Genomic DNA, 26,559 nt, shown 5'->3' with positions numbered 1-26,559 from the left:
CAGACAGAAAGACACTAACTCACATAGGGGAATATGTTCAACATGTATGCAGAGACAAGGTGAATCATTCCTCTTCCTCAACTTTCACCAACACCAGGCTTCTGTTGTGTTTCGTTAAAGATTTGATGTGAGCATTTCATTCAGCAATTCTGGAGAATGTTTGCTGACAAATTACTTTTTGTCAAAATCAGTGAATACCTCCTCACAATCTACTACTGCTGAGGAGCTATTCAGAGAACGGAGGAGGTGGAGAAGTGTTAATAGTGTTATTAGTGTTAATAGCGTTATTAGTAATAGCCTGAGGGATGGCCTTGGTCTTGGTTGTCTGCGCCTGAGTACTGATGTCCGGCCACAGCATAAATGTCCTGCCGACGCAAACACTATGACAACTGATTATAGAATATCTATTCATGCATTTCCCTAACATTGTGTTTCTCTGTCTATCTTCCACGATCGGCCGAGCGATGCCTCGGGGGTTCTCTCTCTTTGTCTTCCAAGCATTCTCCATGTTGCTCTGACTCGGGGTTCTGTGCGGAATCAGCCGTCCAAGGAATGGACCCTCTACTGCTGATGGTGCAGGATAGTACTCTTTCATTTTGCTTTTCTCATTGGTTGCTGTCTGTCCTCTTCCAGGTTTCCCTGGTGGAGACGAGACGGTGTGGAGTCCTTCCTCTGGCAGCATCTGAAGTCCTCCTGCATCCACACTATTCATATTTTACTTAAGTATACCATGTAAACATCTGGTCAATGATTCGACTAATTTTCTCGACATATGACATATTCCAGGATGTCCGTCCCGGGAGAGGGATCCCTTTCTCTGGCAACTCTCCCTGAGATTTCAAAATGTTGTAATTCTGATAAAGGGTTTTTACTTGGAGTTTTTTCTTAGTCGAGCTACGGGTCTAAGGGCAGGGTGTCATACTGTATGGAAAACTGATTTGATTTGATTTAAAAAAAAATAAAAATAAAAAAACACTTTCCATCACAGCTCCACTTTAAATATAGAGAATAAAGATAACGGTTATACTTATTATGTTAGTACACACCATTAGGGAATTTTGCTAAATGCTTAACCTAAATAAAGCGATTACTTCTGTCTTCAGAGAAGACCTATAACAACACCTCCAATCTGCCACAGTGTTCGTCAGTAAGCTGTGTGTCCTTGAACAGGACCTGGAGCCTCCCATGCTCACTCAGCGTTAAGTTCCCCGGGATGAAAGCATCAGCTAAATGTGAGTGGAAAATGTGACAGCAGGTTAAGACCATGGTGCCGGCGATGGGCTCTTCTTTTTATCATAACGAAACCAAAGCAGTAACTGAAAGCAATCACACAGCCTCATTTGGAGAAGGCATTAACATGTGCAATAAAAAAAGTGATTGTGTTCATAAGTCATAGCTGCCTTTTGAGTGGCATCACTGAAGCAGGCCTACCACAGAGTGTTTATTTCACTCCAGCTCTGCCAAGGTCACATCAAGGTCACTGTGCATGTCAATCCCTGGAAGCAGGGGAATGTCACTGGTTCTATAGAAATTAAAAAAGGCAATAAATGTAATTGGAAAAACAGGAATATGTATAGGAAAGTACTACACAGACGGACTGGTTTATCAAGGACACGGCACCCTTTCATCCATTTAATCCCCATTGTACTTCAAAGTGTGTATTTGTGTGTGGTCACTTGTGTGTCTTTACATGAGTGTATTTGCATTTGTATCTGAGCAGTGTCTGTTGCTTACCTCGGGTTTGGCTTCCCCTGTTTTACAAATTACATTCTTTCATCCCAAAAATATCATTACAATCGTAACACTTTTCGCATAAGGCATGCAAACTTACATTTGCATGACAGGCGATTATAGTGGTGTTCCTCATGAAATCAACAGATAATCACAAAAAAAACATTAACACCTGAGAACACACCATTTGCACCAACATTTGTCCAGGGATCCCGAACTATGTTTAAGCTGTTCTAAAAATGTTTTTGAAAATAAAATATTAAACTGAAAAAAGGACAATTTGCTGTCATATCTACACCTGTATCATGAAATAATGTAATTTTCCTTATATTAATGACTGAAAAGTGCACATAATTAGCTTTAACAGCCAGAATGGCCATCCCCACTTCTTCTGGTTAACCTAAGGTTCATGTCCTTTTGCAACTCTTGGCTCCCAGGCGAACGATGCACAAGTCAGGCTATGTTTTGTTTTGCTCTACTTGTACAGTCTGCAGCAACTGATTGCATCAACCCCCCTACAACAACAACAAAAATGACCAAATGCAAAAAATGTATTTAATATGTTTATTACTAGGTGAAATGTATTGGGCATTAACTGAGAAGAAGTGACATTTTTTAGCTTAAATAAGACTGTTAATTAATGCAAAAGACAAACCAAAATCAGGCAAAATCAGAAACAACATCACCTGGTCGAGTTCATTGTTCTGATATAAGAATATGAAATATCTCTTCTCTACTTCCTTTGACTTCCTCTCTCTCAGGCCTCAGTGTTGTAAACAGAAAGGTCGGAGGCCATAGTCGCGTGCAGCTCCCAGGGAAACTGATTGACAGGTCTCTTAACTTTGCCCTGCTGACCTCTGCTCTCCTTGATCATCAGCAGCACGTCCTCGTCGTCCAGGATACGGATGAGGTCGCCTTCGTGGTCGCGGTAGTTCAGGGCGATGTCATCCTCCTTGAAGACGCTCCTGAAGAGGGACAGAGAGAGGGGGCAGCTGGAGAATTACTTCAGGTTGATTTGAACCAAAATAATCATATTAAGATTGAAGATTGTCCAAAAATGGGAAATAAAATGGGGTTTTAGTCGTGTTGTGTAGCATTATAACCTGTATAAATAACAATCACATGTTGTGATTTTATCAAAACGTACATGTTATCAATAGATTAGAAATGTGTTTTAGACCAATTGAAATGTAGCTTTCAACATTCTTTAAAACATCTTAACAAACACACTTAGAGCATTGAGACAAAATGAGACCAGCAGCAATAAAATCTGTATTAAGTAAAAAAGGTTTGATATTAATCGTACACATTTACACTTTTTGTGGTTTTGTGAATCTTCGTAAGGTTCTTATTTAGACTGCTCTATGAGAATAACCCTGCTTTTATATGTTTATTTTATATTGAGAAGTTGTTTGCTTTAATGGTAAAAATAATATAAAGATATTTAATGATGACATTAGAAGAAAGCATACACTGTGCTCACACGGCAGCAAATGACTTCCCCCACAGGTTCTTTGTTGATATATTAAAGTTTAATTAAAAAATTGCTTTGAGAAACTATCACAGAGAAAACATATGCTGAACCGAAGGAGGTGGGTAGTAAGTGCAGAGATGGAGTTCAACAACGGCACCACTTTCTCTTTGGTCAAATTTAATGTGTGTGTGTGTGTGTGTTCAGGAATTAATAAGACAGAGAAACAGAAACCATTGAAAAGAGAGACACAGTTTGTGAAGTTTTCTGTAGGATTCCTGGAGGTGCAAAATGATGAAGTATTACATCGGGTGAAGGACGTGCAAAGAGTAATTCAAATTCGCCTCCTGCCATCGGTAATGAAAGGACTTTTTAACAGACAACCATTACCAATCCGAATCTTGTACAGCTATGTAAAATCAACATGTAAAAAGATATCCTTTTATATTGGTATCATGGTCATAATGTTTACAGTTACACATTATACATATTCAAATACTGTATACTAGTGGTGAGGGGAGAATCACCACCTGCAGCATTGTTGCAGTCTTTCTCTACTTGTACCAGCTGATACAAAACCGATGTGTGGGTATGATGGAAATATAGTCAAGTGTTTTTAAATGCATTAAAATGTGTTCAAACATGTTGAGGATAATCATTCAAACTCAAAATCCAACAAAAAAAACAAAATTAGGCATTTTAACAAGCTGATGTCATGTGATGCTGCGTGACAGCACATTCAAATGTAATGATTTTACTTATTGTTTCGCTCATTTATCAAGTAAAAGTTAGTTTGCAAATGTATTTCATTATCTAGTTGTTTAGCAACATTTGCAGTTGCATCACCCCTTCCTCACCGTTTCTTTGATCCTTCCTGTTTACTGTTTAACACGATACAATCCCCTCTCTCTCTCTCTCTCTCTCTCTCTCTCTCTCTCCCTACTTACTTACTATCTCCTCATGCAACTACCCCCCCCCCCCCATCCCATCTCCCCTCCCTTAATCAGTGCTAAGCCATAATATTAAAAACTCAAGGCCAGGGTCTCATCCATTCTACTCCAGGGCACTATAGGCCCAAACAACGAAAAACAATAATGAGCAGATTCGCTGAAGGAATGAACCGATTATGAACGGGGAGGGCTAATCATCGTGGCGCTCACCTATCTAAATTAGCAGATAATGAGAGATGGAGGGAGAGGGAGAACGGAGGAGAAAAGGACAGAGAAGAACAGATTTAAAAGCTGATGAGCATATGCATCCGGTGATGGCGATGCTATGGGTGTAGGGGTGTGTGTGTGTGTGTGTGTGTGTGCGTGCATGCATGCATGGGTAGGAGGTCTCGCAGGAACTAATTTGATGAGAAGTGATGAGGCAACTAGCAATTTGCAGGTTTTAAGTGCACAACGGCTAAATATGCTGTCCCTCAGGGAAGGCCAGTGAATGAATTGACTTTTACTCATCCCTGTATGTTCTGGAATTAACATACACACTGACAAAAATAAGAAAAACAAAATACCGAGCAAGTGAAAATCTGAAATTAAGGTCACAAACACCAGATATCTGCTCTGCTTTGCAAATATTTATGAAAAAAAAACACTTTAATTTGTGATTTAAATCGCCACCTTTTAATTTATTGAAATGGATTCAAACACTTTTGAAATGCTTTACAAAGCTGAGGTCAAAGACTACCAAGCAACAATAATATTTATTTCTCAGAAAATGGGAAAAGATTTGCATACAATTTCTGATTTAATGGGATTAGAAATGTGAAGATTTTGAAATGGTGGAATCATCAGGTGGTCCACAACCATCACTTCGCTTTTAACTGATATATCAGGTTTACCGTATGTATATTATCACGCTTTTTGGAAGGTTTCATAATTCGCCCACAGGTGTAATATTGAACAGGTGTATGGGTGTTCAAGAAAAAAAAAATATGTCAAATCAAATCCAGCTCTACTAAAAAGTTACATAAAAATGGTCTAGGATTCAGTGTACACCTACCTCATACGAGACAGGAGGTCTTTGTACTTCGGCTGGATAGTGAGGTCCTCTTGTACACACACGTCTCTGTGAGAAGGAACACACAACACACACCACACACCGGCCACTATTTAGAGGTCTGCAATATTCACTCCTAAAAACTTAACTAGACAATCTAAAATCCATCCATAAAGTAGAATTGCTTTCTGCACAACATTTACAAGAACGTTTCACAGAGTTTCACTTGTTATTTCATACAAGTGAACTATTGAGGAATATAAAACCCCCCTGGTGTGGAGTGAATCAATCATCACAGTCTAATCTTGTCAGGCCTCTTACTGCTAGTTTGAATACAACTGTGCAGTTAGATAATATCAGACCTAAAGTTTGAGATGCTGTGAGTTAAACTTCACTTCATTTCCCCAACAATATTGACGTCAACATGGTGCAATGTTAATGTTGGGTAACTTTAAGAATGAAAATCCCAGGACCTAAGCATGGATTCTATGATATGTCTGTAATATCAAAAGAGTCAGGAAATGAGATCTGAAGGGGACACTCAACATCCTGACATCCTGTTAGCTAACCAATATCAAATTAGTAATCCCTTTGATGTACACACACACACACACGCGCGCACACACACACACACACACACACACACACACACACACGCACGCACACACACACGCACGCACACACACACACACACACACACACACACACATACACACACACACACACACACACAGTCCATCTGAACTGACCTGGTGCTGACACCAGAGGGGGTAAGCAGGAAGCAGCGCAGACAGCTGTAGGTGTGGCCTCCACCTTCACCTTCTGATTCACTCTCTGGGAGGGGCTTGATGATCTTCACAAAGGATTGTGGGAAAATACCTGTTTGATTGTTCACTGTGCCCTGAAGAAAAGACAAGAGGAAAGCACAGAGGAAAGAAGCGGATAGGAGAAAAGAGAAGCGAGGAGAGGAGAAGAATGAAGAGGTGATGAGACTCATAGACTGTATTAAAGCGGCTGAGACATTGCAAATGACTCCCAGACGATGGAGTGATAAGGGACTGACAGAGAGTTTTCCAGAGTAATTAGCCTCTTCATAATATCCTGCTGATATTAGCAAGCACTCAACACAACCATACAGCCTTTTTACAACCCTCCTGGTGTCTGAGTTTGTCGACATGAAAGACATACACGGCAGCACAAGGCGACCATTTTATGAAAAACCTCCCGCTATGCGTGATCAGGCAACAGTAAAATAATTTCTAAAAATGTGGGGCTACAATCACACAAATTTCTAATCTCCAATGAGATGTTGAGCCTGCCTACAATTAAGCTTTACGATTGTACTTCCTTCTCTGTTTGCCTAGTCAAACAGAGCCACCAGTGCTGGCATAAAGTGGTACGTGCAAGATACAGAATAATAAGAGAATGGGTAGAGGTATGATGGCACTTAGTCCCTCATATATGGACTATGCTTCAAAGCCTAAAATAAGTCCCCTCATAAGCCCATATAGTAGGCCAACATTACTGTTACTTGAGGAAATGTCTCAAACTTGATAAAGCTCCTCCTGAGAGACAGGCTGAGTGGTTCTGCTCATGTGATATGTGGATTCACTGGACTTCTCCTTCAAGGTGAAATGGATGAACGGTCTGAGGAAACATATCAGCTCAATAACTCTCTTTCCTGTTGGCCACTGAACACTGCCACCCGCAATAATTTACGCTGCAAGTAAATTAATGCAGGTGGCAGAATGGGGCACACACTCAAAAGAAGGAAGGGCGCATTTGGGAGAGTAAAAAGGTGTTACACTTGAATATAAAGACCTGATTTAGGGTAATAATTAACCTTATTATGTTACTATAGATATTATGTATAGTTACAGTGTGTGTTCAGTGTAAGAAAAGGCACATATACAACTAGAAGTATTATGATATGACATAATGTCAATAAATAATTCCCATTAGAAATGCAAATCAGCCATAAACAATAAGGAAAAGTTTTTCTTAACTCACATATTAGCTGTGTTTTTCTCTATGCATGGTGGGGCAAAGCTTACCCTGACTGATAGATGTAGAAATGTCAAACTACCCATCTATGTCAACGTTGAATTCATCAATAAGTTTAGAACTTTTAAGTCTTGGTTTTTGGCCATCCCTCACAGAAGCTGCTCTTAAACGTTCTCATTTTCCCTAAACCCTAAAACTTTTAATTTTTCTCTTCACGTCTGTTTGAAACATTTACCTTTATCCACCAGTCCGCCGGTTGGATTTGTCACGTTTTTGACCTACAGCCGCTCTGTCCGCTAACTAAATTAAAGGCACTCACTCAACTTTTCTCTAGTTGTAAGTGTAAGCTCACCTACCCCAAAAAACGAAACGTTTAGGGTTGCTAAAAAAAGAGCAACAAGATAGTGTTCTGCAGTATTGTTTAAGGATTAACAGCTTAACAGTGTTTTCTGTTACAATTTTGAATCTTTCTAGAAAGCCAAGGGCAGGAAAAGTGCAGAGTCCTCCTCCTTCATGTTGATTCTCACTCTCTCTCTCTCTCCCACCACATCAACTTCCACCGCCCCCCTATCTCACTACCTGTCTCTCTCTCTCTCTCTCTCCCACTCACCCACTGCCGGCATCTCTCTGGCACTCTATCTCAAGATCTTACACATTTTTATTCAACGTGTTTCAAGGCCAGTGCCAGCAAGTCACAGCAATTCTGTTTTGTCACAATGTTGCAGTGTTGCATTTTGATTTTGAGCAGCAACCTAAAATGTTATGCAAACATGCAGTTTTTTTGGAAGATGACTTACACGTGACATTGGATTGAATTTTTTTAATATCTTTTTTTTCCATTGAGAAACTATTCCTCTAATGGATACTTGAGCAGGACACCTCCAATCAGATCATTGGATACACCTTGTGGTCACTGTACTTTGTGGTCAGCTGCTGATGATATGTGTTATTATACTCAGTACATTACTGTTTGACTGTTGCAACTTGTCAAGGGACTGGAAACATTTGGCAAGGCAAAAATACTAAATTAAAACAAAAAAATACAAACAGAAATAAAATAATTAAATAAAGCAGAAATGGAAATACAAACTACATTGGCTAAAAGTATGTGAACACTCAAACAGATTTTTTTAATGTATCATTCCCAAACCCCTGACACTTACCTGCTGATATAACAGCCTCCTCTCTCTTGAGGGGAGGCTTTCTGCTAAATTTGGGGACCTGAAAAAGCATTAGCGAGTTCGGGCTCTGACATTGGATAGTCAGTGCTGGCTCACAAGTGAGGCTCCACTTTGTCCCATAGGTGTTGGATGGTGTTGAGCTCAGGTCTCTGATGACATCATATAACACCACAACCATCCATAACCTCATACCAACCTTGAATACCCGGTTAGATAACACATTGTACTGCATGCAGACGCATGTGACCACACAGACACTAGAAATGTAAAACCGTACTTAAGACATTGTGGTCAGCCTTTTCGAAAAGATGGAGAGGAGGTGGTTGCACCTCTACATATTCAGGTAGCACCAAAATATCACTCTGTTCCCCTCACTCACTTTCTTTCCATTTTGTTTGAATTATTTATGCCTTCACTTTTCCCCTCCTTCAAGCCCTTTCTCAAGCCTCTCTCTGCTCTATAATCTCTACTCTTTTCCCTCTTTTTCCCTCCCTACTTTTTCCCTCCCTTCATTCTTCTCTCCTTGCACTAAAGCCTTTCTTCTCCATCACTCTCCGTTCTTTCTCGCCTCCACTGTCCCAATCAAGACGCCTCCTTCTCTCTTTCCATTTTTCTCTCTTGTGTCTCCTCTCCCCCTCCACCTCTTCTCTATCTGTCCCATCCCTCCCTCCTTCCCTCTCACTCCCACCCATCTCTCACTGCCTTCCACTCTCCTACATCGTTCTCTCCCTTACTCATTCTCTACTACTCTCTGCCTCCCCCCCTCTTCACACACACATCACCCACTCTCTCTCTCTCACTCTCTCCGCTTTTACCTCGAGCCAGTCAGAGTTGACTCGTTGCAGCAGGAAGATCACCTCTCCCTTCTTCAGGTTCAACTCCGCCTTGCCGTTGCCGCGAAAGTCAAACATCGCCTGGGAAACACAGACACAGAAGAAAAGCACAAGTTAGTGAGAGGAGAGAGGAAAGAGAGAGGGAAAAGTTCGGACACACTCGGCACAAAAGAGAGTCAAGAAACCGTGAGAGAGGACAGGTAAGACTTCACACACTTTTTTGCTGATGGAGAACAAAGTTTGAATGTAAAAGTGAGGGAAAGACGATATAAAAAATAATTCAGTTTGACAAATGAAGGAAGTTGGTCAGGGAGGGGGAAATTGACGGGAAAATAAATAAAGCAGTAAGGTGTGTGAGAGAGAAAGCTGGGAAATGTAGAACATTTAGGGTAATGATTATTTTATGAAAATAGTGAACAATGCCAAGCAGAATTGTGTAATGCATCTTCAAATGTCTTGTATTTCCAGGCCGACAATCCAAAACCCAAAGATGTTGATTTTTGCTATGACATAAAGCAGAGAAAAGCAGCTGAGAAGCTGACCTTGATTAACTGTGATTGATCAGCTTTCTGCATTGTCAATCTGTCATGATTTATTGATTTATCAACTGACTGACCATTTCAGCACTGCATTCACGTATGCAGCGCCTGTGCACTGTGTGTACAAAAGGTGCTGTACTAACTAGTGAAAGTACTTTTGCATCTTGAGTGAGTGAGTATATGAAAGGGTGTGTGAGAGGGTGTTTGTCTGTGGCTGATGGCAGTAAAAAGTATGGATGAGTAGTTTGCAAAGGAGGTAGAGCCTGAGGAGAGAGGTGTGTATGTATGTGTAAGAACAGGGGCGCTGAATGCTTGACCATCCTGGTTAACATCCCTGCATCTGCCTAAAAGCCTGCCACAGTAGAATTAGAATAGAGTCCTTGCAGGTGCTTTAAACCTATTCCGGTCCATTAGAAAAGAGAGTTTTCAAACAGACAGAGTATATATTATTACACATGCACGCACGCGCACACACACACACACACACACACACACACACACACACACACACACACACACACACACAGGCATTTGGAACTTGTACTTTGCAATGACAACTACCTGATGTGCATGTGCATATATTGATCCAAAAGCTGACATAGTGTATGAGCTAATCTTGTTGATATACACCCACACACACACAAGTATACGCGTCTGCTTTCAATATCATCTGAAACATAGAAAGGAAGAAAGAGAGACAAATATGAGCAATTATTTTTGAAAGAAGAAATCGGGGAGAGAATCACAGCCACAGTGGGAGAGCAATCACCAGAGGCGGTGAAAAACCAAAAGGAGATTGGGAACATCAGGAGAGCTACAGAGAGACTAAAAAAAGACAGAGGAGCGGTTAAAGCAGTGGGAGGGAGGTGAAGAAGAGGAGGAGGAGGAGGAGGTGGAGGAGTAGATATGGAAGGGAACGTTAAACAGCGGTGCAGAGCTGCAGAGGACTGATAGAATTGCTGTTGTCTTTACGCGCATACAGCTGGATTAGTCAATTTTTTCACATCGACAATAGGTCCAATGACCACGTGTAGTATGAAAAGTCTGGCTCATATAGCGATGAACCAACAGACAAAGGAATACAGTTCCCCTCAGCACACGGAGCACTCTAAATAAAGTATAATACTGAACATGTAAACTTTTAACGTGTTGTCTATATCAGCTTTCTAAGGTAATAATAAGTCAGTGCTGTGTCGACCCCCTGCCCCATGAAGGGACCAAAATAAAATTAATTTTTACAGGATTGACATTGCAGTCCTGGTTGATTTAATGCATTCGATCTGTAGTGGTAACAGCTAGAGTAATGGAATTATACTAGCGTGTGTCAACCACTAGAGGCAGCGAACACACGTTGTATGTTAAAAAAGAAACTCAGTTATCCGTTAACAATGCATCACACAAATCATTGGATAAGAAGATTCATCATAATGCGCTGTTGTAACATGAACTAAATAAAGACAGCAGCTAAAGTTGAAGAACACACTGAAAAGATGCAATGGACAGACAGCATCACAATTGGAATTGACATGTTGGAAATCATGAGGATTATATGTTTGAAGTATATGTTATGTATAAGTGTGTTCTGTGTGCCATAAATGACTGCATGTTCAAGAGTGGGTGGTGTGTGTGTGTGTGTGTGTGTGTGTGTGTGTGTGTGTGTGTGTGTGTGTGTGTGTGTGTGTGTGTGTGTGTGCGTGTGCGTGTGTGTGTGCGCGTGTGTGTGTGGGTGGGTGTGTGTGTGGGGGTGTGTGTCTACAGAGAATGCCATAGAGGCATGGTGGCAGATTAATGAAACTGGGGAGAGAGGGAGTCGGCTGGATTAACAATCCATTGAGATTACCCTGACACAAAAACGCCTGCGCACACACACACACACACACACTCACTCACAAACACACACACTCTTTCAATTCAGCGCTGCTATTTTTAATGTATTATTCCAGGCGGTGTTTTATCACAGTGTTGACCTGCCGCTGGTTGTAATTTATAGATGATGTGAAAATCTGTTGGAGGCGATAAACTACTATCTCCAACACAAACACCAAATGTAATGTGACAAAGCAATTCCCGATCTCGCTGTCTCACCTTTCATCTCTCTCTCTTTTCTCTCCATATCCTCACCATCGTTGTTCCACCTCTTCATCCCTTTACTTTTACTTGTCATTTTCACTCTGTTTTTGTCCCCTCTCTGTTTTCCTCTGTGTCTATACTAAGGGTTAAGCCAACTAATCAAGTGATTTGATGAGTGAAATATAATAACTCAGCGCTGTGGGCAATGCAGTAGTTGCATGAGCGTACACCATTTAAACAGCTGCACAGAACAGGCCAATATGCATCAGTGTTTTTTTTTGTTTTTTTTTAAGATTATTTTTTGGAATTTTCAAGCTTTATTAGATAGTACAGAGTTGAAATGGGGAGACAGAGAGAGAGGGGGAATGACATGCAGTAAAGGTCCACGGGTCGGATTCGAACCCGCGACCACTGCAACAAAGGCCGGAGCCAATATGGTAAGTGCTCTATCCACTAAGCCACCGGAGTGCCCAATGCATCAGTGTTTAACTCAAATGTTATTTTTACAGCAACTGGCGAGCAAAGACAACTTTTATTTTGTGTTATTCTGTAAAAGTAACACATTTTAAAAACGATTGATAGCTAATCATAAAACATTGCTAGATGGTACCTGAATTGGTGTTTTTCATGACTACCAACATGCAGGTTTAAGAGTTTTTTTGTTTATGTAGATTTCCACCTGTTCAGCTGAATCACTTTTCATTGATATGTTCTATTTTTCAGGAGTATTGCTAGGTGATTAATTGGTCGTACCATATGTATTAAAATGATGCCCTAGTTTTAATGTCCCCAACAAAGCGCAGTTTTATCAGCTGGGGGAAGAAGCTGTCAATGTGCAATATACCAGACCAACTGAGTAATTAATTCAAGGCTCTGCACATCCCCACACATGTTCTTTGATAGTTGCTGTGAATGATGCGAGATCAGTTGATTGCTTAAACAAATAAGAATGTTCAAGGTGCAGATAGTCCCATCCTCACAGGTGCAACAAAGCTAACCAGAAAGTCGGGAGATGTCAATCAAACAATCAGCCCACATCAATAGACATGGAATCATCCGTGTGGTTGCACCATAGGTGTTAGACTCTTCCAGAGACTTGAAGCTGTGGGCATCAATTCAGAGCTATGGATCCATATCCATATCCAGGCCATATGCTGAAATCTGTTGCTCTAGCAACGTGATGTAACAAACACAGCCATTTGTAAGCAAAGACACAACCCTATAAACAAAAGAGAAAGAGCTCAAGTCGAGTCTATGATTTACCACCTGCAACGTTTCTCAACAGTTATGCAAGATAAAAATCATTCACAGACGAAGCAGAGACACACTTTCTCTATACCCGCAACAGTAGCAAAATACCAGAATGCAATGCCCTTACAAATCTGGCTTCTCTAATATCTAATATGTGAAATACAGTTGCCTCTTCAATGACCTTTGTATAATTTGATTGTTCATGCGAAGCAATAATAAGCGACAATGAGATAATTCTGTGTCCTCTAAACTGTATACACAATCCGGTTTATCTAGAGCAGGTATTTTGTGTTGGTGTTCTGTGCCCAGTGAAGTGCCAGCCTCTAAATGTAGCCACACAACCCTTGGGTTCAGAAAGCCCCGGGAGCAATTATCTGGTACAATTAGACTCACGCCGACCCTGCCTTAATGAGCTTGTTAAACCCTCAGCTTGTTAGTCTTGCAATAGGGAGGATGAGATGAGAATTAAGTTTTTTTTTCTCTCTCCCTGACGTTTAATGAAAAAAGAAAATTCTTAAGTAGATGGCCCAGTTCCTAGAGGGCCTGAAGTGAAGGATCATAGGAGGATTTATATGAATATACATGTACAGTAAGAGGTACAGGTTAGAGAGGTTGTGTGTGTATATCTGTGCAGGTTATTTCTATTACTATGGAGTCCTGACTTAAACCTAAAGCATGATTTGATTTTGGTGAGAGTGCACCAAATAATTTATTAGTTTTGAGACCAAAACAGTGAGCTACAACAGCCTAAAAAGCACCGTGGAGCTGCAGTTTAGGTATAAATCATTTACATGAGTCATTTCATCCATTTTTTAAATAAGAAATGTATGCAGTATTTAAGCCTGTGTCAACCCAGTTAACTCGAAGGAACAAGCACACTGAATTATTTGAGCTGCTAACAAATGTATTATCTTACCCATTATATTCACTGTTTAAACATATCCAAAAACTGGTTAAATGGTAAAAAGCAATTCCACAAAACAGCTGTTCTCCAATCTTCCTCTAGACTTTGCTATAAAACCTCCTAAATCTATAGTTATTTCAACACAATGGCTCACATTTATATGCACCAACGCAACTTACAAAGCACATGTCAATACAGGTGAAACTGAACATCTGATAAGTCATATTTCTTGCTGGTGAGGATAGATGCTTAGCGTACCTGCATATCAACGCTTTTTTGCTCAGGAAGGTCTTTATCTAAAATAGGATCTAATTTCTAATTTCAATGGCTCTCACTGCAAAAGAAGAAGGGCTGAGCCTCGGTCGATTAGGACCTGCTTGGTTTCACAATTTGATGGGTTCTTTTCTTACATTTTTGCACTCAATCTTTCTGCCTCTCCAATACTCCCCGCTTCTTTGTCTGTCTCTCTTCAATTTCACCACATTAGACAAACTGGCCTTCCAGCCAGTACATCGTTAAAATCATGCTAACCAAGGCCAAATTCTATCATTGACCTTGTTTTGCCTTGTTTGAAGCTCATGTTGCCACAATTACTCGTCATGCTGTTTGGGGCCAAACCTGAGCTAATACTAAGTGAAGTGGAATGAAGTGTTGCAGCATAAACCTAAACACCTGCACCAGCACTGTGACAGATGGGTGCACACTCCATATTTATCAGGCTCATAACGGCCATTGATCATTGTTTGTACAGAGCTTAACAGCCACTTCCCTACACTGAAAAGACACATGGCAGGACCCTCAAAAATACACCGAGAGGCAAGCAGTGAGAGCTAAAATAAAGGTTGAGTAGGCTGGCTGCTTCGTGAGCAGGGTACACCAATGTTTTACTTGTGTGTGGGAGAGAGGCAGAGAGAGAATGAGAGAGAGAGAGAGAGAGAAAGCGAGAGAGAGGAGAGTACAATTGGGTTGTTACTCTTAGTTTGGCAATAAAGCACTGCTGGAGAGTGCAGGGAGATACAGTTTTTATTTAATTTTTATTTATTTATTTAATTATTTCAGGACAATGCACATTGATAAACATAGTCATTCCAACATGTAAATGTGCCAGATTGTAGCCCAGGGGCTCATTTCCATCTGTTGTCGAGGGGTTTTTGCACGTATGTGCCACACTACATGAATTAAAGCTGCAAATCATTTGCTTGCAAAATGACGCAAACAATGAATCGGTTATCCAAATGAAGCCAATTTTCTGTCAGTCAACTAAGGGTTTAATAATGCAGCTCTAATACAAAAATCTACTTTTATAATGAAAATTATATTCGGAAGAGTGCTGCATTAAAATAATTAAAAAAATATATTTTAAAACTACAAGGTAGTGTATGCACACTCACATATTGTACCTAGAGCAAGACAACACGAATACTTCCGTACATTTTTGCAAATGTACATTTTCACATACCTTTTTAGCTTAACCAAGGACAGAAACAAAGGGTTGAATCAGGTGAAGAACACAGTATAAGATCGTAAAGTAAGACTTATAAATTATAAAGAATTCCCATTGCAACATCAGACAGAATGTGTGTAGACCTATTGTGTGTGTTAGTGAGGACATGTTTAAAGGGTGAAGTAATCTTGGCCTCTTCTCAGTTCCTAATGGGTTGTTCAACGGTTTTAACGTTGTTTAGGATTAAGGTTAGATTTACGGCCAGGCTAAGGTCAAGGTAACGATCAGGGCTAGGGCATCTAGCTGTGATTGATGAAGTCAGCTTTAGGGGTCAGGGAATGCATTAACTACAAAAGAATAGATCTACAAAGGAGTGTGTTTGTGTGGTCAAATGTCAGTCTGGAATTGTGCTGATCGTACAAAGAATAAAAGCTATTTTTTTTGCATCCTTGGAGAATATATATTGGCAGATTGTGAGGTCATACCCCTGTGATGTGACTGTATTCCCTTTCTGCAGACCTACATCTGAACCTCAGCTAAACAACCTCACAAACACACAACTTCTACGTAAAAAAAATAAACGACCTTAGAATACAAACACTCTTTATTTTCCTTTGTTTAAATTGTCGGAGCAGAGGGAGTGAACAGAATAAAAATGAGAGGATGAGAAGGAGATGGAGAGAAGGGGGAGAGAGGGATGAGAGATGGTCGCAACCTTGAAAAGCGAGAGAGGAAGGGGAGAGGAAAAGGGAAACAAGGACAAACTTGAGGGCTGTTTAGGGTGAATGGTGGAGAGGGGAGGGAATAGGGAGGAGGGCAGGAAGCTTGGAAAGAGAGAGAGGCTAATATGAGAAGAGAGATTGATACAGAAAAAGTAAGTGAAGAAGTGAGTTTGGAAACTATTGATGAGGTCAGTGGAGTCACAGGCCAAATGGACGTGAAAACGTGTGACAACATTGACGTATTAAGTTGTCTTTATTGATTTGATCAATCAATGTGCTTTTGTATGTTGTTTCTTCTATAGAGTCTTTAAATACATAGTTTGACTGCTGTGTTGTGGGCAGGACTGTGTAAACTTGTGTGTGTGTGTGTGTGTGTGTGTGTGTGTGTGTGTGTGTGTGTGTGTGTGTGTTACAAAGTTTGCTGATCATATGGTGTTTTTCGCAGGGTTACGTAGTGCATTATGCGTGGTTGTTTGACTAAAAAGTTTTAATCTGTGGGTGGCCATTGGAATGGTTACCAAAGCAACAACAACAAAACGACTGAAACGAGACGTACCTCTGCCCTGGGGGAGGAGAAGAGATCCATCTTTGGTTTGACTGTCTTCCTAAAGGACAAAAAGGACAGAGATTAGACGACTGATACAAGTGAAAATGTCATCGCCCAACATTCTGCAAAGGTGATTGATAACAGGATGTCTTTCCTTTGAGGTGAGATCACAATCTGACAATTTAAGGCCTTTTACAGTCTTACACTTTGACCTCTCATTGAAGTTCCTGTCAGCCAATGTCTGTATTCTTAGCCATTATTGAGGCCACCAGTTTAAGCAGATGTAAACGTCTCAACAACTTTTGGATATTTACATTAAATGGAGTAATGTATGACCCCCCACTATGAATTGTAATAATTGTGTTTGTCCCCTGACTTTTCATTGAAGGCCAACATCATATTAAAGTTTAAATGTGTCCAAAACCTTTGGGTTAATGTCCGAATACCAACAAGATATCAGTCCCAATCAGTCCAAATGTTTTAATTAGCATGCTAACACGGCCACACTTAAGAGGATGAGCATGGTTAACTTGATACTGCAACTTTATTCTTCAGTTAGCATTCTGATGTTAAGAATCACCACCGTCCTTAGGTCCAGACTCACAGAACAACAAGCATTTCTGTAGTGTTTTGTTTGAAATAACCAAGAAGCAATATGAATCATCCTTATACATTAATAAAAAAAACTGTCATGTCTGAGATATACATTTGAGCATACATTTAACTCTAATCAATATTGTTTCACCAATGGACCAATTTTAGGTTGACATTTGAAAAGTTTAGAATTCCCTTTAAATTGTTTCAACACAATGCATCTAGTTTTGAGGTCAATGAGTAAATCAAACATATGACAACGTTCGAAACAGGAAATGTCACAGTTCCATGTAATGAACCAACACATAAATCATCACCATGATCACCAACCATTTGTCAATATAAATAAGGGCAAGTCAGAAGCAAGAGCAGAGGAAGTAATGAGAGTCCAGCTTTGCATCATTTCCTCTTGAGAGAGTCCTCCTTTACATCAGCGGGACATTTGCTAATGTGACCACAAGAAAATGGGCCAATCAGAAGCCTGAATAGCCGTTATGAATGAGGAAATAGTCTGTGAAAAGAGTCTCAGTTTACTTTTCTGAGTGCCAAATGTATGTATTGTTGCCTCGATCGCTCCCTCGCTACTAAATTGCATCAATTTATAATGTGAGGGACAGATGCAGAGATTACAAGGAAGGAATCAATGTGGCACCCAGTTGTCAAATGCGACATTAGAACATAAGACATAATTTCTTTGTTTATTTTGGGGGACTAGTTCTCTCAGTAGAACCCTTATTTCCCTGATACACTTGTGTATCATTGTTTCAGTTTGCTCTCTGACCGATGCAACCGTTTTTGCCTCTGCTGATAAACAGTTCAAAACAAAAAAAGTCATTAAATATGTCTGATTATGATTGATGATAAGAAAAGTGCACATCTCCTCTGTATAAGTAATTGTTCACTCTAAATGACTTCCATGAATATAAACGAACCTGGTAGAACTAATCTAGATGGAAAACTCTTCCAAGTACAATTTTGATTTGATTTGGGAAGAAAAGTCCCTTCTCTCTTTCCCTTTCCCTCTTTTTAGGGGCCCATCTTGTTTTTGGAGACCCTACAGGACTTCTTACTCACAAATAAATTCATGCACATCAATGCAGGGCACAAACTAGCCCTCAAATGCCAATTACTAGCCTCCTTCATGATTCATTGCAGGTGATTCATCTTTAAACCTGCTTAACCAAGGCTGGCACCTTTGCACCTTCAAACTCTTTTTTATAATTGGAGTTTTGTCTCCTCTGATCTGAGGCACTGATTTAAAATAATAATAAAATAAGATCTCTTGCCTGTAGTGGAAATTACTACTTCATATTCAGACACATCTGGCCTGGTGCTCTAAGGGGTTCAGCTAACTCATTTGGTCAGTGTTTCTGTGCTTGTTAGCCATGTATGCAAGGGGGGCTTACACTTTGCGGGTGGGTGGACGAAGGCGCCTGAGGGCCCTTGGCTGGTGTTCGCTGTCCTTGTCCGTCTGGTAGAAAAACATCCTGATAGCCTCGTCTAGTAGCAACCATGTTGGCAAACCCAGCAACCTCTGGGAGGAAGGAGAGAGAGAGAGAGAGAGAGAGAGAGAGAGAGAGAGAGAGAGAGAGAGATGAATGGCAAGTGGTTAGAAAAAAAAGTAAGGTAGATGTAAAGGAGGTCAAAAAGAATGACAATGAGGAAGTGTTTGAGGTGACATGGAGGAGAGATTTAAAAAGAAGGAAATATGGATGAATGGTTAAAGATGTCTGAGAGAAAAAGAGATGTGTAAGGAGAGTGGGAGTTTGATGGAAGGAGGAAGAGAAGGAGAAGTAGGGTGATTGAAAATTCAAGCGAGAAGGGTGGAAGGAATGGATGAAAGAGTGGGAAAAGATGAAGGGAAAAAAGGTTCCAAGGGCAAGGCGAGCGAAGGCAAAGTCAGAACCACGTAGGTTGTGGAAGGAAAAAAAAAGAATAAAGCAGAAAGGAGAAGTGAGTGAGTGGGAGAAAGGGAACCTGAGTATGTTTCTAGCGATGGAGCAACAGTGAAACATGTCAAAAGTCCCACAACTACAGTTAAGTCAGACGTGATGTGGGCACAGGGCAGAGCAGAGAGAAGAGCAGCAACGCCTACACGCTGAGCTCCATCTGCAAACTACCACTGAAATATCCGAGTCAGTGCTTATCCACCTACAGCTTTGTTCAGCCCACTTAGTTGTAGGCTCCTGCACTGCACACAGCAGAAGATGCCAAGCATGCCAACAACTCAACAACCTTTGTTTGTGCAAGAAAACAAACGACTGCAGTGTAACTAAAAATCAAATGACGTTACCTTCATATACGTGTTGAGTTCGGGGATTCGGCTTTCTGCAATCTCCTTCTTGTTGCCAATAAAGACTTTTCCTAAACAGAAAAAATATTCACTTTAAAAAAAGGTGCAGGAATCAAACCACCAGGGGTCGGATGCATAACCACGGCCTACATCATTTCCCACACGTTCTGTAAACTGGTATTTATGGAAGAAGATTAGAACATGCAGAATGTGCACCCCTCACACCTACTGAACTTAAAGAGCTATTGTAAAATAGAAATGGAAAATGAAGGTGAATGACTTCCTGTTAATATGCAATTCTAAGTAAATTTCCCGATATTATTTTTGTTTCATGTATAGAAATGTAAAGATACCCTGTGCAGTATAGAGCAAAGAAGACAAGAAATGCACAGATGCGACAGAACAAATGAAGAAGAAATCTAGTATCAAGCAAACATGGAATAAGATGACAAAGAATACACATTAAAAAAAATCCTGCTTTGCATACTCTATATGATATGAGGAAGAAATCATTCAATCATCAAACCATTGTTTGTCATTTCCTGTTTATGTCCTTTTCAGTTTATCCTTACTCTGTGAAACACTACAGCAGTCAGCAGCCTCTCTAAGACCAATAATATAGGTGTAAATGTTTGTAATAATATTTATATCAAGCATCTAAACTATGCTTAGCTCTATATTTTTATGGGTTTTTTGTTTTTTATAGTTAAAAAATGCCTACCTATTGAAGCAATATAATTAGTTATTGGTATATTTAAAATCAACTACGCATTTTGTCCCAAACCTTGAGAAATGCTCTTCTACTGAACACATCCTTCCTTGGGCTTCAGACACTTTTGTCTAGTCACAGTGCAGACTTCTAACACTCTAAATCAAGTCCCTCAAAAATTCATCCAATGCCATCTAACACTGCTGTTAAATCAAATTTAGCACAGTCTTAATGACCCTCCTAAAGCCACACATTTCAGCCACCCCTTCTCTCTCGGTTTCTCTCGTCTCATTCGCCATAGAGAACGATCACTCACTCAATCACCCTTTTACTCACATACTGATGAATCACCCATCTGTTGAAGCCTCACTCAATAAAATGCTTATTTGACCGTGAATCTATTGTAGAGTAGTTTAAATTCCTATTCTGTTTTATCGCCAAGTCTCACCAATCTTTTGAAAAACTTAACAACACAGTAGGAGATTTTTCCATTAATTAGTTTTCATTAATTTGACCAAAACAGACCTATATCGTTTTCCATTACATTCTTTCTTTTTGCTTCTACCCATCACCCACCCTCTGTCTCCCTCCTCTCTCTCTCTCTCTCTCTCTCTCTCCCGCTTGTCTTTCTTATTCCCTCTCCATCCTGATGAGATCTGGCACTGCAATTAAAGCCATCACATCTAATATTATCCAGCAGACTCCTCAGTGGCAGATACTAAATTAGAGTTTGTAGAAAAGTAGAACTTTCCCAAAATAGAAAGCCAATGAGAGATGCTGCCTCAAAGTCGTTAAATAATTTATGTTAAAGATCTCTCAATAAAAGCACACACATTATTTAAACAGTATAACTGAAGAGGCCCGTACTAGTTGGATGATTGTGTAAATTAATTTGCATACCATAACATAACAATAATTCTTACTCCTTACAGATACACTATGGTAATTGCATTAGGATTACTTGGTTTCTACTGCTGTTCATAGCACATGCAGTAAATGTGACATAATGAATCATGATTGAACATAGAAGACATTTGTTTCATTTGTTTAAACACTGTCCACAAGTAGATATCTAAAATGAAGATATTTTAGTTCCAACAGAAATAAAACTCCACATAGGAGTTATTGAAGTGAAAATCAATGTAACCTGATTCACCATCTACTGTATACTATACACAAACACAAAAACCTAAATCTGTCCTTATCTCTCCTAAATAGATGTTCCAAGCCACAGGGTCAAAGCCTTCAGGCTTTTATTGGTGCAGATGCTGGTTTCCAGTCTCCCATAATCAATACAGACGCTCAAGGCGGCTCCTAGACAGACAGACTTATGGGAAAAACAATGAGCCGGGCAGATGAGGACTAGAGGACAAACAAAGACATACAGCAACACTGCCATTACTGAGTATACTGCATGTAGTGGAAATCTTATACACACAGTTTTATTTGAAAGATTATATGGCCTGCATACATCTTAAATGGAACGGGAGTCAAGCTACGATTCAAGCATGCATCCTCACTTCAATGCCAGATTTAAATAAATGCTCTATAGGTACTGTTATTAGCATATCAAGAATTGAGTATGAAAATACAGTTTCTGGTTTCATATGTTCAGGCCTCTGTCATCTCTGACTGAGCCTCGTTATTGAACTGTTTGACACTGTCTATTTAAAACTTTCTGTGTGAATATGGCCAGTCCAGGTGCTTCCTCACCTCACTTCCATTACAACAGATCACTTGCATGGGTCAATGACTTTCCCTTTTTGGACATCCTGTTAACTTGTGTGATTAATTATTATCTTTAAGCATCCCTGTAGGTCAATAGAGGCCATGAAAGAAGAGTCACTGGAGAACGAGCGGATGAGTCATAAGTCATAAGGTTATGACCATGAACAAGAGGTGTAACACACTATGTTACTGACTAAGGCCTGACAGAAGTGTAGAATCTCCCTCTTTTTTTGTCTCTCACAAACCTTTGCCCTTCAACATAGCTGTCTGTAGCTGTCCCAGTTTTTTTCTGTATTTTCTCAGTGACAATCATCTGTTCATCTATCCATCTGCTCATTCCTGACTATTCTGAATGTCACTGTGGATTGTAATTCTTAGTGTTACTTTGATGACTCAAGGCGATGCAGAGTCTTTGACATTTACCCTGACAGCATGACACTTTGCCACGGGCATATCTAAAGAGTTAAAAAAAATTTTTTTTAAATCCTTTTACATTATGGTTATTGAGTTCAAGAGAAGGAAGCTTGTAAACTACTATCTGATATTTCGTCTTTCTATACTGTTACCTCAGCCTGTTATGTTGCAGCACTGATCTCCCTTGGCCTACTGTGAGAATTTGGAATTAGGATGCAGAAATGTGAAAAATTATTTGTATGAGTACATTGTATGAGTACATTAGTATTACTCTTCCGACAGCAGATATCTCACTGGAAAATGATATGGTGCTCATCTTCCAATTATTATGTGATATTGATGAGATCTGACCTGACCTCCAACACATGTCATAGATCTTTATTTTTAAAGCCGCGTTCGAATTGGTTTCAGTTCTTCCAGCCATGAGGAGAAAATGTATCTTGTTGTCAGACACAGCAAAATCATTGTCAAAGTGGAAATTATAGTAGCCATGGCAACTGCACAATATTTTCTCTCAACAAGAAGGAAATGCAACCCATCTTATTAGAATGTAAGTGCTTGGCAATGCATCAAGAAATACAACTAGAACTACGGTGTTAGAAATAATGTTGGTCTAAAGTACCTAAAATCTCATTATCATAATCCTATAACACATTTCTACTTTTCATTTCTTGATCTAATTTCAGTTATAAGCACTTAGTAAAATTAAAATATCATCAAAATACACTAAAAGGTCATGCTGTCAGTGTCCTTCATGTATTTATTTGCTGTAGAGTTACAACAGTATGGTCCTACTTTACTGTGGCGGAACACGTCACGACAGTGACAGGTTGTAATTACTCATTAAAGAGTTGTCAAAACAAATAGACAAGTCGAATAATGAACAATTGCTTCCAAGACTTGATACAGCTTTTACACACAACTAGATTGATGGGGAAATTATGCAGTGTTTTCGTGTGTGCTGATTTCGTCATACACTAAAAAAAAACTTTGAAGAAATAAACTAATTTTGCTCAAATATGAAACAATAGTTGGTTAAGCGTCAACAGCTGATTTTAAGATAGAAAGTCAGCTTTGGGGTGGTGGGGGGGCATCTTGTAGGTTAAGAAACTATTGAAAATGAATCAAATAGGAACAAAAAGTTGAGTTTAATTGACACATCCATGAGTTTGAAGACTTATCACACGCGAAAGCAATCCGACAGTTTAGTATGGCATCACTCACCGTATGAAGTAATGGCTTGCAAATAATTGATTGACCAACATGTGTTGAAAGACAACATCACATTCTGTAATGTGCCTCATTGAAATGAATGAGGAGCTTTGTTTTGTTCATGCAGTGTTGCTGTCTGCATAAGAAAGCTTTTATGGTGTCGATATTTACCGTTGAGAATTGTATGTCAGGATCAAGACACACTGTTTTGTTTTTAATTCTTAGCGGCTGTTACATCTGTGGTTATTTGCACAAAGAGTTAAACTTGCAGTGCTCACAAATTATGGTTCCTCAGTCCAAGTTGTCTGGATTTATAAGGAACATATGTATTTACAATTCATCTAGCCAGGAAAAAACATCTTAATACAATTGGAAATCAGCAACCAAGACCGTTGACATAGTTTGAGTCAGAAATGTCCTCATGCCGATCATAAATAAAATGAGTAAAAAACAGTTTATTGCCATATTGAAGTGGCCTTTGAGCCGCAGAGCCCCTGATAGACATGTATTTGAGCAATGTGAAATGTGACACAATGTTGAATATTGTGACGGGATGTCTCTACATGCCGCGGCAGTTGTCAGTGCTATGAACACACTCACACACACACACCTGGAAGAGAAGGCAGCATGCAGGTGTTGGGACCAGGTTTCTCTGGGTTTTCAGGAGAGTATTTGGACTCGAGGATCTGGTGGAGGTTGAAGAACTCTGAGTACCTCCTGTAGATGAGATACTTACTCCCTCCTTTAGTCTTCACCTCCATCACAAACATCTAGGAAGGAAACATAGACAAGAATGAAAGAGAGTGCTCTGCTCAGCTAGACTCAATCGAAAGTTTGCGGTAATTTCTTTAGACTTACAAAGTAGACTATGAAGCCTTTCTTCTCTTCAATATCAGCAATGGTGGCTGAGATAGGGATGTTATGAGGCAGCTGATCAAAGTCACTGAGTAAAAGAAAAAAATCAAAACCAGATTTAACCTTGAATCTGTTTTATGAAGGTGTTGCTGCCGGAGGGGGACTTAGGCCTACTTATCTATAATACATCAGATTTTACATGCTGGTGTTGAACTATTAAATGTTGAATCAGTGAATTTTTTTTGAAAAATAAAAATAAAGTTGGATAGCTGAGGATATCTGCCTGTATAGTCTTCATTCTATCTGAAGCTATAGCCTATAGCAGATTTGGGATTTTTATTTTATTTTTAGGATGCAACATTCACATCTAGTAGCCTATTCAACTAATGACTTCCATCAATAACAGCATAGCCTATAGGCTACGACAATAACGCACAATACCTGAACAATAAACTACGGAGCTTTGTTGATGACATTTGTGAACAAAATATTTTTTTAAAACATTGCCTGGCCATGACTTTACCGCATGAACGAGATCATTAAGTCGTAGCCACACGATATTAGCCTATTTATTTATTTATTTATTTAATTTTATTATTTTAAACTTTATTTTCCCCTCAAAAAAAGTCCATCGCAAATCCACAATAGGCTACTTCTAGTTGCATTAGCCTACGTTGTTATGTTATGCAAAAAGTGAAACCAAAATAAATCGTGAATTGAGATTTATAACTCTGATAACTTATTGTGAAAGTATAAGCAGTGGGCCTTTTTAGGCCCCTACATTCATTAAAACAGTGGTTAGTGTTTTTCAGTCCGTCAAACAAACTCACCTTTCGTCTCGTAAATGCTGCGGCAGCGGCATGATGTTGCACTCAGAAGGGTAGGCTACTTACTGCAGACAAACGGATAGACTTTTGTGTGGAAAGAGAGAAGCTCGGGTTACAGAGGTGTAGCCTATGTTGTCACGTAGGCAGCTGAGTCTGACTGCGAATGAAACTGTCTGCGGGTGTAACTAGCTGTGCGGGTACACAGGCAACAGGAAGAAAGAGTTCCCTAAAGAGACTAGAGGATGGTGCGTTCATATGGACCTGCCGGTGAGGGTGGGGAGAGCGTCTGGGGAGACAGGTGGAACATGAGACGGCAGGTAACGTCTTTGAATCTCAATCAGCTGCTAATCACAGTGAGCACAGCTTATGCAACTTTCATTCAGCACTATTAGCCTGTTCATCTTCCACTATCTATGATCCATAACAGTATTATGTTTTGGACTGCTTGTGAAGTAGGCCTACCGGCAAAGACCGTACAATGTTCAATGTGTGAAGCCATGCCCAAAGCTATTAGTGGCAATGTGCCATGTTTCACTGGGTGTGTCCACAGAAAAGGTATTAAACAAGAATATGGTTAAACCAGCCCCCCTGTCACCTACGTACAATATGCTCATTCTACTTTGTGCTGTGCAAATAAGCTTCTGCTGCCTGTTTTTTTGTTTAGGGTGGGGCCACATCTTCATCATTTCAATTTTTCTCACCACTTGTGAGTTTCACATGCTGTGTGTGCAGTAGACTAGTGGCATTAATTGTACTTTCATGTTGCGTTTTATTTTGTCCCTTTTTTTTGTTGCGTTTTCTACCTTGTATAGAGGCCCCTTGTACCAAAATCACCCAATATAAAAAAATATCATGCCGTGGGACTCCCTAAGCACTTTACAGGATGTGGCCTTTCACTGACTATTTTTACAGGGCTTCTGCTTTATTTGAAAGTTCAGTTTCACAGTCACACCCCCAGAGCGGTCTCCTCCAGAGTGTGTGCAAATAAGTGGCACCAGATGCACCATCATAAACATGAATGAATCACTCCCACTTTCATTTTGACAGATTATTATAAATACTGACAAGCAGGAATATTGTTGACTATTTGCAGCCTCTTCCAGCCTCCCACACTGCATCACACAATGGGGGATTCATTTGTGACACATTAACCACAAGCACAGCCTTACTCCAGTGTTTGGATTATATTATTGCGTGATATTAGTTTGCAATGTCAACATGCTTAGGCT

At 39.9% G+C, this 26,559-nt stretch overlaps 1 protein-coding gene across 2 annotated transcripts; it reads right to left on the bottom strand.

Moving 5' to 3' along the window:
* Positions 1-2,332: 2,332 nt before the first annotated feature.
* Positions 2,333-25,470, bottom strand: ncf4 (neutrophil cytosolic factor 4). Of its 2 annotated transcripts, XM_080029478.1 has the most exons (10): positions 25,334-25,470; positions 24,507-24,591; positions 24,259-24,418; positions 19,586-19,656; positions 18,699-18,826; positions 16,708-16,756; positions 9,204-9,302; positions 5,953-6,104; positions 5,207-5,272; positions 2,333-2,696 (listed from the first exon to the last, which is right to left on the bottom strand). In XM_080029478.1, the coding sequence occupies exons 1-10, from the start codon at positions 25,363-25,365 to the stop codon at positions 2,489-2,491; spliced, it is 1,050 nt and encodes a 349-aa protein (XP_079885604.1). In that variant the 5' UTR covers positions 25,366-25,470; the 3' UTR covers positions 2,333-2,488. The 2 variants fall into 2 exon arrangements, with proteins under 2 accessions (XP_079885604.1, XP_079885605.1); XM_080029479.1 differs by lacking the exon at positions 24,507-24,591 and having other exon boundaries at positions 25,334-25,390.
* Between the last annotated feature and the right edge of the window lie 1,089 nt (positions 25,471-26,559).

The sequence above is a fragment of the Ammodytes marinus genome, assembly GCF_949987685.1.
Source record: "Ammodytes marinus genome assembly, chromosome: 6".
Classification (NCBI taxonomy): domain Eukaryota; kingdom Metazoa; phylum Chordata; class Actinopteri; order Uranoscopiformes; family Ammodytidae; genus Ammodytes; species Ammodytes marinus.
This window is presented reverse-complemented; position numbering and strand designations above follow the sequence as displayed.